The 14,614-nt window shown below is 37.9% G+C and overlaps 1 protein-coding gene across 5 annotated transcripts in view; it reads left to right on the plus strand.

Annotated features, from left to right (window-relative positions):
* The window catches only part of VPS8 (VPS8 subunit of CORVET complex), a 247,168-nt gene that overhangs the window by 34,981 nt on the left and 197,573 nt on the right, over positions 1-14,614 (plus strand). For all 5 annotated transcript variants that reach the window (XM_032875548.1, XM_032875551.1, XM_032875549.1 and 2 more), the window contains 7 exons: positions 1,340-1,464; positions 3,613-3,699; positions 6,057-6,124; positions 7,576-7,729; positions 7,837-7,896; positions 9,137-9,244; positions 11,614-11,694. In XM_032875548.1, coding sequence (XP_032731439.1) covers positions 1,340-1,464; positions 3,613-3,699; positions 6,057-6,124; positions 7,576-7,729; positions 7,837-7,896; positions 9,137-9,244; positions 11,614-11,694 — 683 coding nt within the window. The remainder of the gene's footprint in view (positions 1-1,339; positions 1,465-3,612; positions 3,700-6,056; positions 6,125-7,575; positions 7,730-7,836; positions 7,897-9,136; positions 9,245-11,613; positions 11,695-14,614) is intronic.

Raw genomic sequence — 14,614 nt, forward strand, 5'->3', positions numbered from 1 at the left:
GGGCTTCTTTGTGAGGCTGTTATGGAATTTCTGTCCTTGGCCTCTTAACTTACTTTGATTCCATCTGTTGCCTCCATATATGACCTAAGGTAGTGGTGTGTGTGTCTGTGTATACCGAACGTTGTTGCCTAAAGACAGTTTATGAACACAGAAAAATATTCTTACAAATATTCCCTTTGGAGGGGCAGAAGTTCTACATAGTATTATTCCCTAGATCTGAGAATGAATGTCTTTAGGTTCTTTCTGATAACTAGGTTTACTCTTATAGATTTACCCTTATACTATATGTTAACTAACTAGAAGCAAATGTGGAAGCTATTCAGATGATTGTCAGATGCCTCCTGGGTGCAAGGCACCAGGCTTGGTATTTCAGGAGTGTTAGTTCACTTATGATCTTAGCCCTTAGAAAGGACATAGTCTAATAGTGGAAGTGAGACATACCTACCACCAAAGAATAGCATGTAAGTAGTTAAGGGAAGGACAAACAATTGCTGGGTGAGTTCAGAGAACTCCAGATTGTGCAGATATGGTGACTTTCTTTCCCCCAAACAGTTAATTTTTGTAGGCATGCCTTCTTATACTTGAATTTTTTATTTCATTGTTTTCAAGTGGGTACAATAATGAACTGCACCCAAAATAAGCATTTCCTAGGAGAAGCCCTAGAGGAATTTCTTTTAATTATTAGATAATAAGTTTTAATAAATAATTGAATGCTTCCTTGAGAAAATCGGAATTGATTAAGGCAAGATCCTTACCCTTAAATAACTTAATCTTGTTGAGATTTGAACTGTTTGCTTTTAGCATATCAAATGTTGACGACTGAAATAATTTTCTTAAGTAGTTTAAATATTTACTCTGTAATTTTGTTTGTACTGTTAATTTGTCTAGGAAACCTTTACTTTGTGGATAATATAAATGTAAATTCAGCCAAATTCTGAATTAATAAATTTTGATTTTTGAAATTTTAAAGCTGCTTTAAAAAGTGATATTCTCTGTTACCTTGCATACAGAAAACAGCAAGAAATACAGGTTTAGAATGAGACAGATGAAAGATCATTTGTTCGAAGAGATAAATATTTACGGATTTTTTTTACTTATCATTAACAGCTTCTATATTATGCTTCCTTGTAGATCTTGTTTTTTTTTCTTCATCCTTAGTATATAATTCAATGCCCCGCATCTACTACATGCTCAATAAATACATATGAATAGAACTTCATCCTTTGATTCTTTTGATTTTTGCTACCTCCCAAGTCTTTGAAAACAAGCTGATACTAAATACATATTTTTCCACTCCTTTCATTTCTTCCACCTGATTTTACAAATTCGCTTTCTTTAGATCAGAATCAAGCTTTGAGACTCTGTCTGGGTAGTACTAGTGTTGGAGGTCAGTATGGAGCCATCTCTGCCCTCAGTATCAACAATGACTGCTCAAGACTTCTTTGTGGCTTTGCTAAAGGACAGGTAAGTGTGAACTTCATTTTATCCGTAAGACAATGTTAAAATCAATTTTAAAAAGCCTAGTATCTCTCTACTACCTGGCACCTGTCAAAATGGCTAAAATTAACAACACAAGGAAACCACAGATGTGGTGAGGATGTGGAGAAAGGCAAATCCTCTTACATGTTGATGGGAATGCAGTCTGATGCAGCCACTCTGGAAAACAGGATGGAGGTTCCTCAAAAAGTTAAAAATAGAGCTATACTATGATCCAGCAATTGCAATAGTAGGTACTTATGCAAAGGACACAAAAATACTGATTCGAAGGGGTTGATGTACCCCAATGTTTATAGTAGCATTATTATTTTGTTTTTTAAGGATTTACTTTATTTATTTGACTGAGAGAGAGAGTGCAAGCAGGCAGAGAAGCAGGCAGAGAGAGAGGGGAAATAGGCTCCCTGCTGAGCAGAGAGCCCGATGCAGGGCTTGATCCCAGGACCCTGAGATCATGACCTGAGCTGAAGGCAGAGGCTTAACCCGCTGAGCCACCCAGGTGCCTTATAGTAGCATTATTAACAATAGCCAAATAATGGAGATAGCCCAAATGTCCACTGATTGATGAATGGTTAAAGAAGATGTGGGGTGTATGTGTACACACACACACACACACACACACACGCACAGAGGAATATTACTCAACCATCAGAAAGTATGAAATCTTGCCATTTGCAACTACATCGATGGAGCTACAGTATATTCTAAGTGAAATAAGTCAAAGACAGATACCATATGATTTCATTCATATGTGGAATTTAAGAAACAAAACATGAACATATGGGAAGGGGAAAAAGGGAAGCAAACCATAAGAGACCATTTTTGAAAATATTTTATTTATTAGCACATGAGCAGGGAGGAACAGGGGAGAAGGACAAGCAGACTCTGTGATGAGCATGGGGCCTGATGGGGGGCTTGATCCCATGACCCCAAGACCATGATCTGAGCCTAACCCAAGAGTCAGACACCCAATCGACTGAGCCACCGAGGCACCCTTAAGAGACTCTTAACAATAAAGAACAAACTGAGGGCTGCTGGAGGGGAGGTAGGTGGGGGATGGGCTAAACGGATGGTTGGTATTAAGGAGGGCACTTGTTATGATGAGCACTGGGTGTTACAGGTAAGTGATGAATCATTAAATACTATTCCTGAAAACTGTATTATACTATATGTTAACTAACTAGAATTTAAATAGAAATCTGGAGGAAAAAAATGGAAGTGGGATAACACTGGAGCTAGGAGAAAAGCATGGGTGGGACAGGTGAGGGCACTAAGTATGTAGTAAGCAATTGTTTGGGTGAAATGCAAACGCAGCTATTATGGTCCATTTGTTGATATTTGGGAATTCACTGCATTGAGTTCTGTGCGTGAGTATCTGGATATGAAAATAAACTTGCATTAAATTTGCCCAGTCTGAGTAATTAAAAAAAATATTTCTAGATCAGTATCTCAAAGACCAAAAATTGCAGTGACATGTCTGTAGAGCTAACCTGAGATTGCTCGGTCTTTTATTCGTTTTTTAATAATTGTTAGCAACTGAGCCAGAATTTGTGATTTTTAATATCTTAATTTATGAGTCTAGGTAAATAAATAGCTTTTATAAACCAACCAGGCTGTTACATCAAAATTTAATTCCTTATAGTAGCATAGGTAATTGTTGCTGCTTTTTAAATATACTATATTCTGCTTTCCCTATTCTCATTACTGTGTTCCTGGATAACTCTTAGAATTGCTTTCTACTTCTGAAACTGGCAATAAGTTTTGGCTTTTCTCGTGTGACTTATACATCACTAGTTGGTTTGGCAGTGAGCCTTTCTTATAATTTTTACCATTGCTAAAGAGATTTACTCAATGAAGAAATTTTTTACTTCTTGGTATAAGGACAATGTTTAAAATCCGAAAGGACAAGTAGGTTGGGCAGGATGAAGGGAAGATGAGGAAGATGGGATAAAGGCCCTATGCTTTAACGAAGCTGCGACCTTTGGTTACGTTTCAACTTAAATGTTTTTTGCCTGCAATGTTTATAGACCAGGGATGGCTTATTTCTCCACAAGGCAGGATACTTAAGTCCAAAAAAGAGCAATAGTTTGGTGTTTGAAGCATTGAGTTGTCTTCTAGATCACGATGTGGGATTTGGCCAGCGGAAAACTTCTACGATCAATAACAGATGCTCATCCTCCAGGAACAGCAATATTGCATATTAAGGTAATACTTGGGTTTTTTTCCTTGTCTAATACTTTTTATTATGTTTGTGTATTTTTAAGCACATTTCTTTATAAACAGAATCCTTGAAACTGAAGTTTTCTTTGACTAACCCCATCGGGTGCTTTGCAGGTTAGAACTGGAGATGGGCTGGCTACCTTGGTAATATTCAGCTGCACGTTGGGTTGACACCTAATAGAACAGCAGAAAGAGTAAACCCATGTGGTTCTAGACCAGAGGTTGGCAGCAGTATCCTGCTGGAAAAATCATACAGAGATTTAAAAAGGCTTTTTTACCTTTTGTTTAGTCCACTGACATTGCTCTGTCACACTTTGTTGGGAGTTTCCTGAGGTTCAAGGCGCCAGCTGTGAAAGCACCAAGGTTTGCACTATGTTTAGAAACAGAGCTGTTGGTTTATTTTCTTTCAGGCCTCTAAGGGAAAAGCATTACGATTTGAGTCTTGGCATTCTCCGTACAGGTCTGAGAAAAATAAGCCAGCTTAGGTAACAGATTTCATTTACAAATACAATGTGAACTTTGGTTTTTGTATGCTGTCAGGCCCATGTTCAGAAGCATAAAAGGTAAAGGACTGTAACTAGGGAAGTCTAAAATCTGATCTTGTAGATTTTAATCATGTACACATTAGGTTGCTTAGCTGTGCAGACCTCTCTTATCCATACATATGCTTTTTAAAGTCTGTAAGCATCTGGAGTTTATGTGCCTGCATCTAGGTTAGTTACATAAATGTCTTTTGTGACAAAGCAGCACTGAAGCATTTAGTAACACTGAAAGCAACCAAGACAAGGAGAAGTAGAATTTCCCCTGTTTCTGAACATCATGGAGTTTTTCTTGACCTCTTTTCCTATGGCATGTTACAGTTGTTTGTGTTTATGTCTTCTCTCCTTTAATAGATGAGGGTTTTTGAAACCCAAATCTGTTTTGCATTTATTTTTGGATTATGCATGGTAGCTGCTCAATAAATGTTTGGCTGAAGGGATAACTAATTGGTTTTGTAAAAGGACAGTTCATTTATAGAAAAAGGCAAAATCCTTGAGAGAAACAGGAAACAGAAGATACAAAGGCAGAGAGGACAGAGAAGAACGCAGCTGAGGTTAAAAGCATGGAAATGGTAGCCATTGTGTTGCTTGGGATCGGTGATAAAGCCCTTGCAATGCAGGTGCTCTGATGTTGGAGTAAGAGGTAGCAAGTGATATATATATGATTGAATACTCCAGAGTCTTGGATTGACAACAGCCACTTGCTCTGTAGTACTCTTACTCATTGTTCTCCAAATTTAACCCTATATCCCAGCAATAACAACTGGGGCTTACATCCTTAATACATGTGTGTGTGTATATGTATGTATGTGTGTGTATGTATTTATTTATTTAAAAAATACTATAAATGTAGTACTGTACTAATATTTAAGTACATTCCAAAACACAAAGATAAGTAGAAAGTTAATAAATAAGAATGCAAATTCAGTTGATTTTCCTACATTCAGATATATACTTCCCACTCTGGCAGTTGGTCCATGAGGCCTTGAGAGCAGAGGTGTGGGTCTTCTCTGTTGTGTGTGGGAAGAATAATTTTACAGTAGTCTCCAGAAGAATTATTTAACAGTAGACAGCTGTACCTCAGCTGTCCCAGAGAGAACAAAGACATGCCGTTTAGGATGGCTCACCAGTCTTTGGGGTTAGGGAGACCGGTCAGTCTAAGTGACCCAGGTTACTCAGTTTTGTATACCTCATAAGCCCTTAGAACCATCGGTCATTGTGACCGTTAGTTGTTATTTGGAGTTTTCCAGAGTAGGTAATAACTGAAGTATACTCCGTCAAGTAAGATCAGGAGGCAGCACATGTTTGGAATCATTCCATAAAAAGTATTTAAACTATTTTAAATATAGTGCACTAATTCTTCAGTTAGGCAGAAAACGTATTCAAGTTTATTTCCCAAAGATAGCAAGTATCTTTTACTATGTCTTTGTTCTTGAAAACTAGGCAACTGCAAATGTATCTAGTAGACCCTATTCAGTTTACTAGCAGCTTAGAAAAAGTTACTGTTAAGAACCCAAGTGGAACTTTAGGGCTTTTTATGAGATAGAGTTTGTATTTCTCTTTGATCCTAATGAAAGGTGGGTTTGCTTTTTAAAGTCTCAGTCTTTTAAAGATACTGAGCCATTTTTATTCTGAATATGGGTAAGTTTGTATATTTAGAATGATGTACTAAATCTAGGTGATTTCAAATGCTATTAAATGTGTTTGTTTTTAGATTTTTAAGACATTATGATTTTTTTCCCTTTTTAATACTTGACTGGTTGTTGAAACATCTCTAAGAAAGTGAATTTCTTCTCTGTTTAGTTTACAGATGATCCAACTCTTGCAATTTGCAATGACAGCGGAGGCTCTGTTTTTGAACTGACATTTAAGTAAGAGACTAAAGGACATTTGTTGACAAATGAAATGAAAAGACTAGCTGTGGTTTAATGACTTGATGTTGAACATGAAGCAGTCTGGAAAACCCATGTGATTAAAAATAGGTGATGGCTGTATATTATGACTTGGAGAGGCTCAGAGAACATTTGGAGATCCAGGCCTGGCCACCCAGAATTCTTTCTCAGTAGGTCTGAGTTGAAATTCTGAACTCCTGCTCCCCAGGGAATTCATACGAGATGTCGGTCTTGGGAACCATGATTCTGGAGTGTGTCACTAATTTCGGTTAAGGCCCCAGGCCCAGTTGATTATAACCCTAAAGGTGTAGAAAGGTTTTTATTGCCTAGGAATTGCCCTGTTTCTCTATAAGAGCAAAGACTGTCTAGTGTCTAGATACATGGAAGGATATTTATAAAGGAGAGGTTTTTTGTTGTTGTTTTTAACAATTTGAACATAAAATTCAATGCACATTGTGTTTCCATAAGTTCTCAAAGTCAGGACTGTGTTTCTTATATTTCTCATACTTTCTCACATTGCTAAGCCCAAAGTAATTGCTTACAAATTACTATTCTGCTAATGTTTAGTGAGCATCTCCTATGTGTAGGCATTGTTCTAGGCATCAGACTTGCAGCTGTGAACCAAAGTACTACTCTAATAGAACTTGTAGGGGCACCTGTGTGGCTCAGTCGTTAAGCATCTTGTTAGCTTGGGTCATGCGTGATCCCAGGGTCCTGGGATCGAGCGGCTCATCAGGCTCCTTGCTCAGAAGGAAGCCTGCTTCTCCCTCTCCCACTCCCCCCGCTTCTATTCCCTCCCTTGCTACGTCTCTCTCTGTCAAATAAAAAAAAAAAATTAAAAAAAAAAAGAATTGTCATTGGGGTAGGGGTAGGGACACAGTACTAAACAATACATAAATGAGATAACTTCAGATAGTTACAAGTGCTTTGAAGAAAATAAGACCAGTTAGCTTGCTGGAGTGTGCTTGGGGATAATTCAGGAAGGTGACATATGAGCAAGACCTGAGTGATAATCTGGTCAACAAATGCAAAGGTCTAGAAGTGTTCTAGGCAGAGGGATGTTCAAGCACAAAGGTGTTGAAGTGGGCACAGGTTTGGTTTGTTGGAGCATCGGAAAGAAGGCAGTTGTGGCTGGAGTGTGACTTTGACAGTAGTGGGAAAAGAGTGAAGGCAGGAGTCAAATCATATAGGACCTTTGAAAACATAGTAAGGAGTTTGGATTTTATTTTATGTATAGTGGCAAGCCACTGGAGTGTTTTTAGGAGAAGAGTGATAAATCTGACGTTACAAAGAACCTACTGATGTCCTATGGAGTTGGATTATTGAGGCAAGAATAGGAGTTAGGAGGCTATTGTAGTGGTCCATGCTAGAGATGGTAGTGCCTTGAATCATTACTAAATCAATTCTGAATTTTTTGGTTACCTTTGCAGGAGAGTGATGGGAGTGAGAACATGTGAGTCTAGGTGTCTATTCAGTGGTTCCAAGGGTGAAGTTTGCTGTATTGAGCCTCTCCATTCGAAGCCTGAATTGAAAGATCATCCCATCACACAGTTTTCCTTATTGGCCATGGCATCCTTAACAAAGGTTGGTTGGTATATTTAGAAGGTGAAACTCCTAACTTTTAGAAGCTTTGAATACCAAAAATTTGAAAATTATAGGGTAAACATTAAAAATACATTTTTCTTCTAAAGATACTGGTCATTGGATTGAAACCATCCTTGAAAGTGTGGATGACTTTTCCCTATGGACGGGTGAGTAAACCTCTCCATCTTACTGGCAAAAAAAAAACCATGTCAGAAGGGTGGAAATGACTTGAAAGTGGCAAATTCTGTGAGATTGTCAGAAAACGAGGTAGAATGGAAGTCAGTGCTCCAAAGATCATCGTCCGGAGTTACCTTGATGAGACCAAAGCAGTATAAGCTGGTGACTAGAGAGGTACAGATCATAGGGTCTGTACTTTACTTTTATTGTTTTATTTTGTTTAAATTTATGAGAGAACAACTATAGTATTTTACTTTGGAGGATGCTACTTCTGAGCATCTATGACGCATACCCCAGTTTCCCTTTTTTTTTTGCTGCTTGGTTGTTTTCAGAGAGTTGTGATCTTCTAGTGTATATGTGAGGAGAAGTATTGATGGGATGAGATGGAGAATGATGGTACAGAGCCAATACTAACTGAGAGCACAGCCCCTGTGCTGAGCGAGACCACTCTTCTGTCTGTTGTTTGGTACTCCATTATGTCCGGCCCTCCAGGGAAACAGATCTCCCCTTTCAGAGAGCATGGCTAGCTTAGATTGCCATTAGTGTTTCTTAGGTTAGCTTCACTGGTTAACTGAGGTTTATCATGGTGGTGTATGTTGGCATATTTTTGTATGTTTTTACTACTATTTTTTTCCCAATACTAACATCAAATAGAGAAGTAGAATTTTACATCGAACATTTGTATACCTACTATCTAAATTCTATAAATAACAGTTTATTGTACTTTATTTAGTATGTCTCTGTCCATCCACCCATCAAATTGTTATTTTAAATGTATTTCCAATAAATGGCAAAAGTCAATACTCATTTGCCTAAATACTCAGCTTGCATTACATTTAGAGTTCAGTATTTGTTTCTCCTTCAGTGTAGAATTTACTTACAGTGAACTGCACAGATCTTGGTCATACATTTGCTGAACTTTAAACTAAAGTGTATATACTTTATAACTGAAACCTCCATCAAGATACAGAACATTAGCATCAACCCAGAAAGTTCCCTCTTGATACTGCCCAGTCAGTCCCTGCTTCACTGCAATTTTAATGAGAAATTAGGAAAAGTTTTATCAAGGAACACTAGTCAGATGCTCTTTTTAATTGGTTTCCCTTTTGTCCTACTGTCTGTTAACTGTGTTGCCATATATATATATTTATATATATATACTTTATATATGTGCTAATATATAATATATATTAAATATATATATATTTTTTTGGCCTTTTACTCACTTAGATGGATCCTTCCAGTGTTCCATTGCTGGCCTGGCACTTTGTGGCAGTACATAATTATGTGAATCCCATGCTTGCCTTCTGCAGAGGAGATGTTGTTCATTTTCTGTTGGTAAGTCCTGATATGATGCTAGATCTGTTATACAGTCCTTTATCATAATATTTTCTTCCTGATTCTTCAGCAATTTAATATTATGTCAAAAAATATGCTATTATAATTCTTTGGAGAGTGATCATTTAATTTTAATTTTAGGCTTTAATGATTAACATGGAAAACTATGGATCACCTCAGCTCCATTCCCCTCCATGTATTTCTCAGTTCATCTCCTTCGACTAACAAATGATTAATGGTTTGTGTGTGTAAATATGCGAATGTACCTATGTACCTTTGGCCTATGGACCAAATCTGGCCTGCTGCTTGTTTTATAAATGAAGTTTTCTTGGAACACAGTCATGGCCATTTGATTATGTATGATTTGTGGCTGCTTTCATGCTACAGTGGCAGAATTGAGTAGTTGTGACAGAGACTGTATTATCCATAGAATGTAGAATATTTGTTGTTTGGCCTTTTACAAAAATGTTTACTGACCCCTGATCAAGATTATATAATTGGCCTAGTCTAGATAATGAGTTGTCGTCACAGGTTCCTCGTAATTCAAGAGATAAAGATGTGATTAAAATGGTACTTTAGGAAGACCAGTATAGAAGTAGCAGGAAAAATAGATTATAGGTGATAGTGGGGGAAATGGAGGGTTTTGCTCTTATGCCAAAGCAGGTATGAGGTCTTCAGACAAAGAGGCTTGGTTTCAGTGAGAGTGAGGGATGACATTTTGAAGGAAGGACAAGTCTTCTCACTGGATCTGGGAACTAAAGGACATGAATGAATCTTTTCTGACTGTACTTTAGAAGCATGAGCTATTTGAAGGGCCAGGGTTACAGAGGATTTGAATATGTTGCATTAGAAGCAAAGGTGGGGTTCTTAATTGTTCTCTCAGGGAATATCCTCTGCGCAGACAACAGTCCAAGTCTGGAGTGCAGGTGAGAATTTCAGGGTAGAGAATGTTGTTGAAGCTGTGAAAATCAAAAGCCAGAGCATACATAGCCTTGGCAGGCACTCACAAGGGAAAGGAAAAGGAATCAAGAAAGAATGTTCCAATATAGGCACATAGAGGTAGGAGGGGAAGTGGGACAGTATGGCCTCACACAGGAGACAAAGGATAGGCTTCAGGACTAGGTCACTTCCAGGGTAATACCATTATTAAATAAAGATCAAGAGAGAAGACCACTGAGGATAAGACCACTGAATGTGCAAGTAGTTTGTTGGTTTTGTTGTTGTTGCTGTTGTTTTAAGATTTATTTGAGAGAGAAAAAAGAATGAGTGGGGGTGGGCAGGCGGTTGGGGGGTCAGGTAGAAAGAAGTAGGGATCATGAGCAGAGCTGAAGGCAGACACTTAACCTGCTAAACCACCCAGGCGCCCCTACAAGTAGTTGTTGATTAGAAACTTTTCAGAGGACTAATTATCAACAGAATGGAGGTAGAAGCTACACTGTAGAGCCTTGTTAAAAAAATGTGTCGAGAAGAGCAGACTTTCACCCCTAGTGTTTGGCTGCAAGAGGCATGAGAATGGTTAAATATCTGTAAAAAGCAAATCAGGGAATGGCTATTTGATTTTTATTTGAAGGTAGAGGAATCAGAAACATGTTAGATAGCAAAAGGAAAAGTGCCCTTAAAAGGGAGTGAGTGCATATGCCAGCAAGGGAGTGGTAATATTAAGCAGTGGGGAAGGGGGTGGGATTTAGAATATGTATAAGTGAAGTGATCTTCTTTAGCAAGGACTTCAGTGAATCAGAAGAGAATAGGTAGTGTTGGCATTGTTTTTTTGTTTGTGAAACACTTTCAGTATATGCCAAATAGGGAACAAATTTGGTGTTCATTTTCATTTTTCAACTGAGGAAACTGAGAAAGAATAAGTGATTGGCCCTTGGTCACGCAGCTGTGACAGTGGAACTGAAGCATGTGAGTCTAGATCACGTGCTCCTTCTACTGGCCTGTCGTTCCTTCCAGGGGGAGTGCTCTGCTGAAGCGAAGATGAGAGTACGTGAAGGGTCTGCGTTAGGAGGTCTCGTTGTGTGTTCAGGTATCTGGTGAGGCCAGTATGACTTTATCATACCATGCGTCAGTCCCATTTTATGCTCTAACTTTAGCTGAGTGCGGTCACTGATGGGATGGAGGTCATTTGTTCTGAATTAGAGTGAACACGTGTTACAGGACTGACAGCACTGAGCAGGTGTGCCTTGCATTTCGCTACAAATCATGGTATGAATGATTTTTTTCATTTATGTAATAGTTTCTTTAATAGCCAGTATTTTGGACTTATCTGTACTGTGATGGAAGTCATTTTCTAGGTAGAGTATAACTAAGTATCTCCAAACTCCCTCAAAACATAGCTGGTATTTAAGTTGTTTTTATTTCACTATCAGGTTAAAAGAGATGAGTCTGGAGCAATTCATGTTACTAAGCAAAAGCACCTTCACCTCTACTATGATCTCATCAACTTTACTGTGAGTATTATTCAGATTAATTTGTCCCATGTAATTGTTTTGAGACCCTGTATATTAGCACCACCAGGATTTCTGCCATGAATCTTGACCTTTGGGATTATGTAAAATAGGGACCAAAGTAATGGAGTCTGAGTTCGGTGTAATCCCATATTACTTTTTTTTTTTTTTTTTTTTTTTCCCCCCAGTAGGGGAAGAGGTAGAGATAGGAGGGAGGGCTGAGGGAGAGAGAGAATCTTAGCCTGGCTCCATGCCCAGCATGGAGCCCCACGTGGGGCTTGATCTCACAACTCTGAGTTCACGACCTGAGCCGAAATCAACACATTTAACTCACTGAGCTACCCATATGCCCTGGTGCCACCTTACTTTTAATCGCCTTTTAGCCTATGTCCTGGTGAACAGTGTGGCAGGGTCAGGAAAAGTTTTCTTTGATGTCCTGATTAGTTCAAAGGGGAGTTCAGAAGAATTTGTGTGGGTTTCTTGAGGATCATTGCCTGGCTTTCTTTGTAAACATACTTTTGTACTTCTGAGCTTATCTTCATTAGTTCAGGAGTTTATGTACTTCATTCTTTTTCTTCACGGCTAAAAACTGCAGAATTTTCTCTCCACCATACATTTCCATTTTCAGCAACTTTTTGGTTTAAAAAATCTTTATTTTTGTATCAAGTTTTTTTTCTTTTTCAAGTTGTGTGTCAATTTTGCAAATAGTGTAATTATAGTATTTCTGGGTTTCTGTCATTAATGCTTTTGGCGTGTCACTATCCAGTGAAACATTCTGTATATGCATGGATATAGGCAACCCTAAATAAGAGAGCCTCATTTTTCTAAGAAGTTGGCTAAAAGTTTTTCCTCTAACTTAATAATATGTAACTTTTAAAGATGTAGATGAAATGGATCTTTTCTTTATAATATACAATTTATTACTTTAGTTGCACATTGCTTTTTAATCTCACAGATAGACTGTGGATTTAGACACAATACTTTGTTTCCATTTATATATTTCACAAAATGTTTTTTTCAAACTCTTCTCATGAATATAAGACATCAGTGCCTTTGTCATCATCAGGACTCCTTTTGGATTATCTAACACAGCTTCCTAGAATTCATCATAATTACTTCTGTTGAAGATGTTTGAGACACAGCACTCTTAAAACCTGCATAAGATTCTGTCCCTGGAAAGTTTTCCCTCAACCACAAGTAGCTGTTCTCCCCACAGTAGGGTAGTAGGTGTTTTCATCTGTCCTGTGGCTTTTCCATGACATGACAGTAACTGCATTGCTTTATAAATTACCATTAAAAGGCTCATTTACAACAGTGTCAGCAGTTGCAATTGTGAGGGTCTAATCTTAGGAAAAATTGCTACACCTGCTAAGAACGTTGGTCATTCTCTTTTTAAACTAGGTGGCCTTTGGTAGCATCTAAAAACTTGTACTGACTAAGGTTGTATAAGGCCAATAATGTGTCTTTCCTAAATGATACTTTGTTTTTTAAAATAAAAGAGCACCTTATAAGAGCCCTTTGTAAATGATTTGAGCATCAAACTCCCAGTTTTCTGAGAGAGAAATTTTGGCAGGAAAAACAGAACAAAAACCCTTCCTTTATAGTGATAAGAGTGTATTTTCACTTATGTTAAAAGTGATCCATTTTAACTTGGTTGTTTTTGATATAGTATTATGCAAATAATCCTTGATGACATGGAATAGGTCATAAATAAAACAACTTGAATGCCGGTGAGAGAAAGTACAGGAGAAGCACTTTGTTCTGGCTAATTTAAAATTCTAATTGAGCAGATTTTAAAGATTTTATTTTATTTTATTTTTTATTTATTTGACAGAGACACAGAGAGGGAACATAAGCAGAGAGAGAGGGAGAAGCAGGCTTCCCACTGAGTGGAGAGCCTGATGCGGGGCTTGAGCCCAGGACCCTGGGATCATGACCCAAGCCGAAGGCAGCTGCTTAATGACTGAGCCACCCAGGCACCCCCTAAATTGGGCAGATTTTAAAATTTCACTTATTTCCTGAAGAGGGATAGAATTTTTTTTTTTTTTTTTTAAGTTTTTTTGAAAGAAATCGTACAGGTGCCTGGGTGACTTGGTTGGTTGGGTATCCACCTCTTGGTTTCAGCTCAGGTCATGATCTCATGGGTCATGAGATTGAGCCCTGTGTCAGGCTCCACACTCACTGGGAGTCTGCTTGAAGACTCTCTCCCACCATCCCTCCTCCTACTCACATGCACACGCTCTCTGGCTCGCAAATAAAAAAAATCTTAAAAAAAAGGAAAAGAACACCTATAAAACCCAAGAAATTTATCAAAATGGCATCCTTCAGAAGATTTTTAATATTATTATGTCATTGCCTCTAAAATTATAATAGTACTTATTAAAGAAAATTTGGAATATGGAGAGAGAGAAAAGCAAGGAGCTCTCCCATAATTGGTAGGGAGGTTTTAAAAGAAATACATATTTTAGAAAGCTTCTGTTTTAAAATATGTATTATGTAAATGCTAACAATTACTTGACCACATAGGTTTATGAGGTTTATTTGCACTTTAATTAATGTCAAAAACGTGAGAAATGCATAGTTTGTCATTCTGTTTAATTCATTTGTGCCAGTGTATGATTTAAAGAATTTTGCTAAAACTAATATATACTCTAATATATCTATTAAAGCTCAGGGGAGCTCACAGGGCTTGGTCTCCTGATGCTGAGAGTCAGGCGCTTAACCAGGTGAACCACCCAGGCTCCCTTCCTAGTTACCTTTTTAAATGCTATGGGTCATTTTAACACTGTCAGAACTCATTACTGTGTTATGTACTATTATCCAATACTGTCTAGCCACTACTGTCATCAAGTAGTTCTTGCTCTGATTTTGTTGTCATCAAGTTACTAAATGGATAAAGTCCTCCATATAATTTAACTGAGTG

This window comes from Lontra canadensis, unplaced genomic scaffold (assembly GCF_010015895.1).
Source record: "Lontra canadensis isolate GAN:19392208 unplaced genomic scaffold, GSC_riverotter_1.0 scaffold56, whole genome shotgun sequence".
NCBI classification, from domain to species: domain Eukaryota; kingdom Metazoa; phylum Chordata; class Mammalia; order Carnivora; family Mustelidae; genus Lontra; species Lontra canadensis.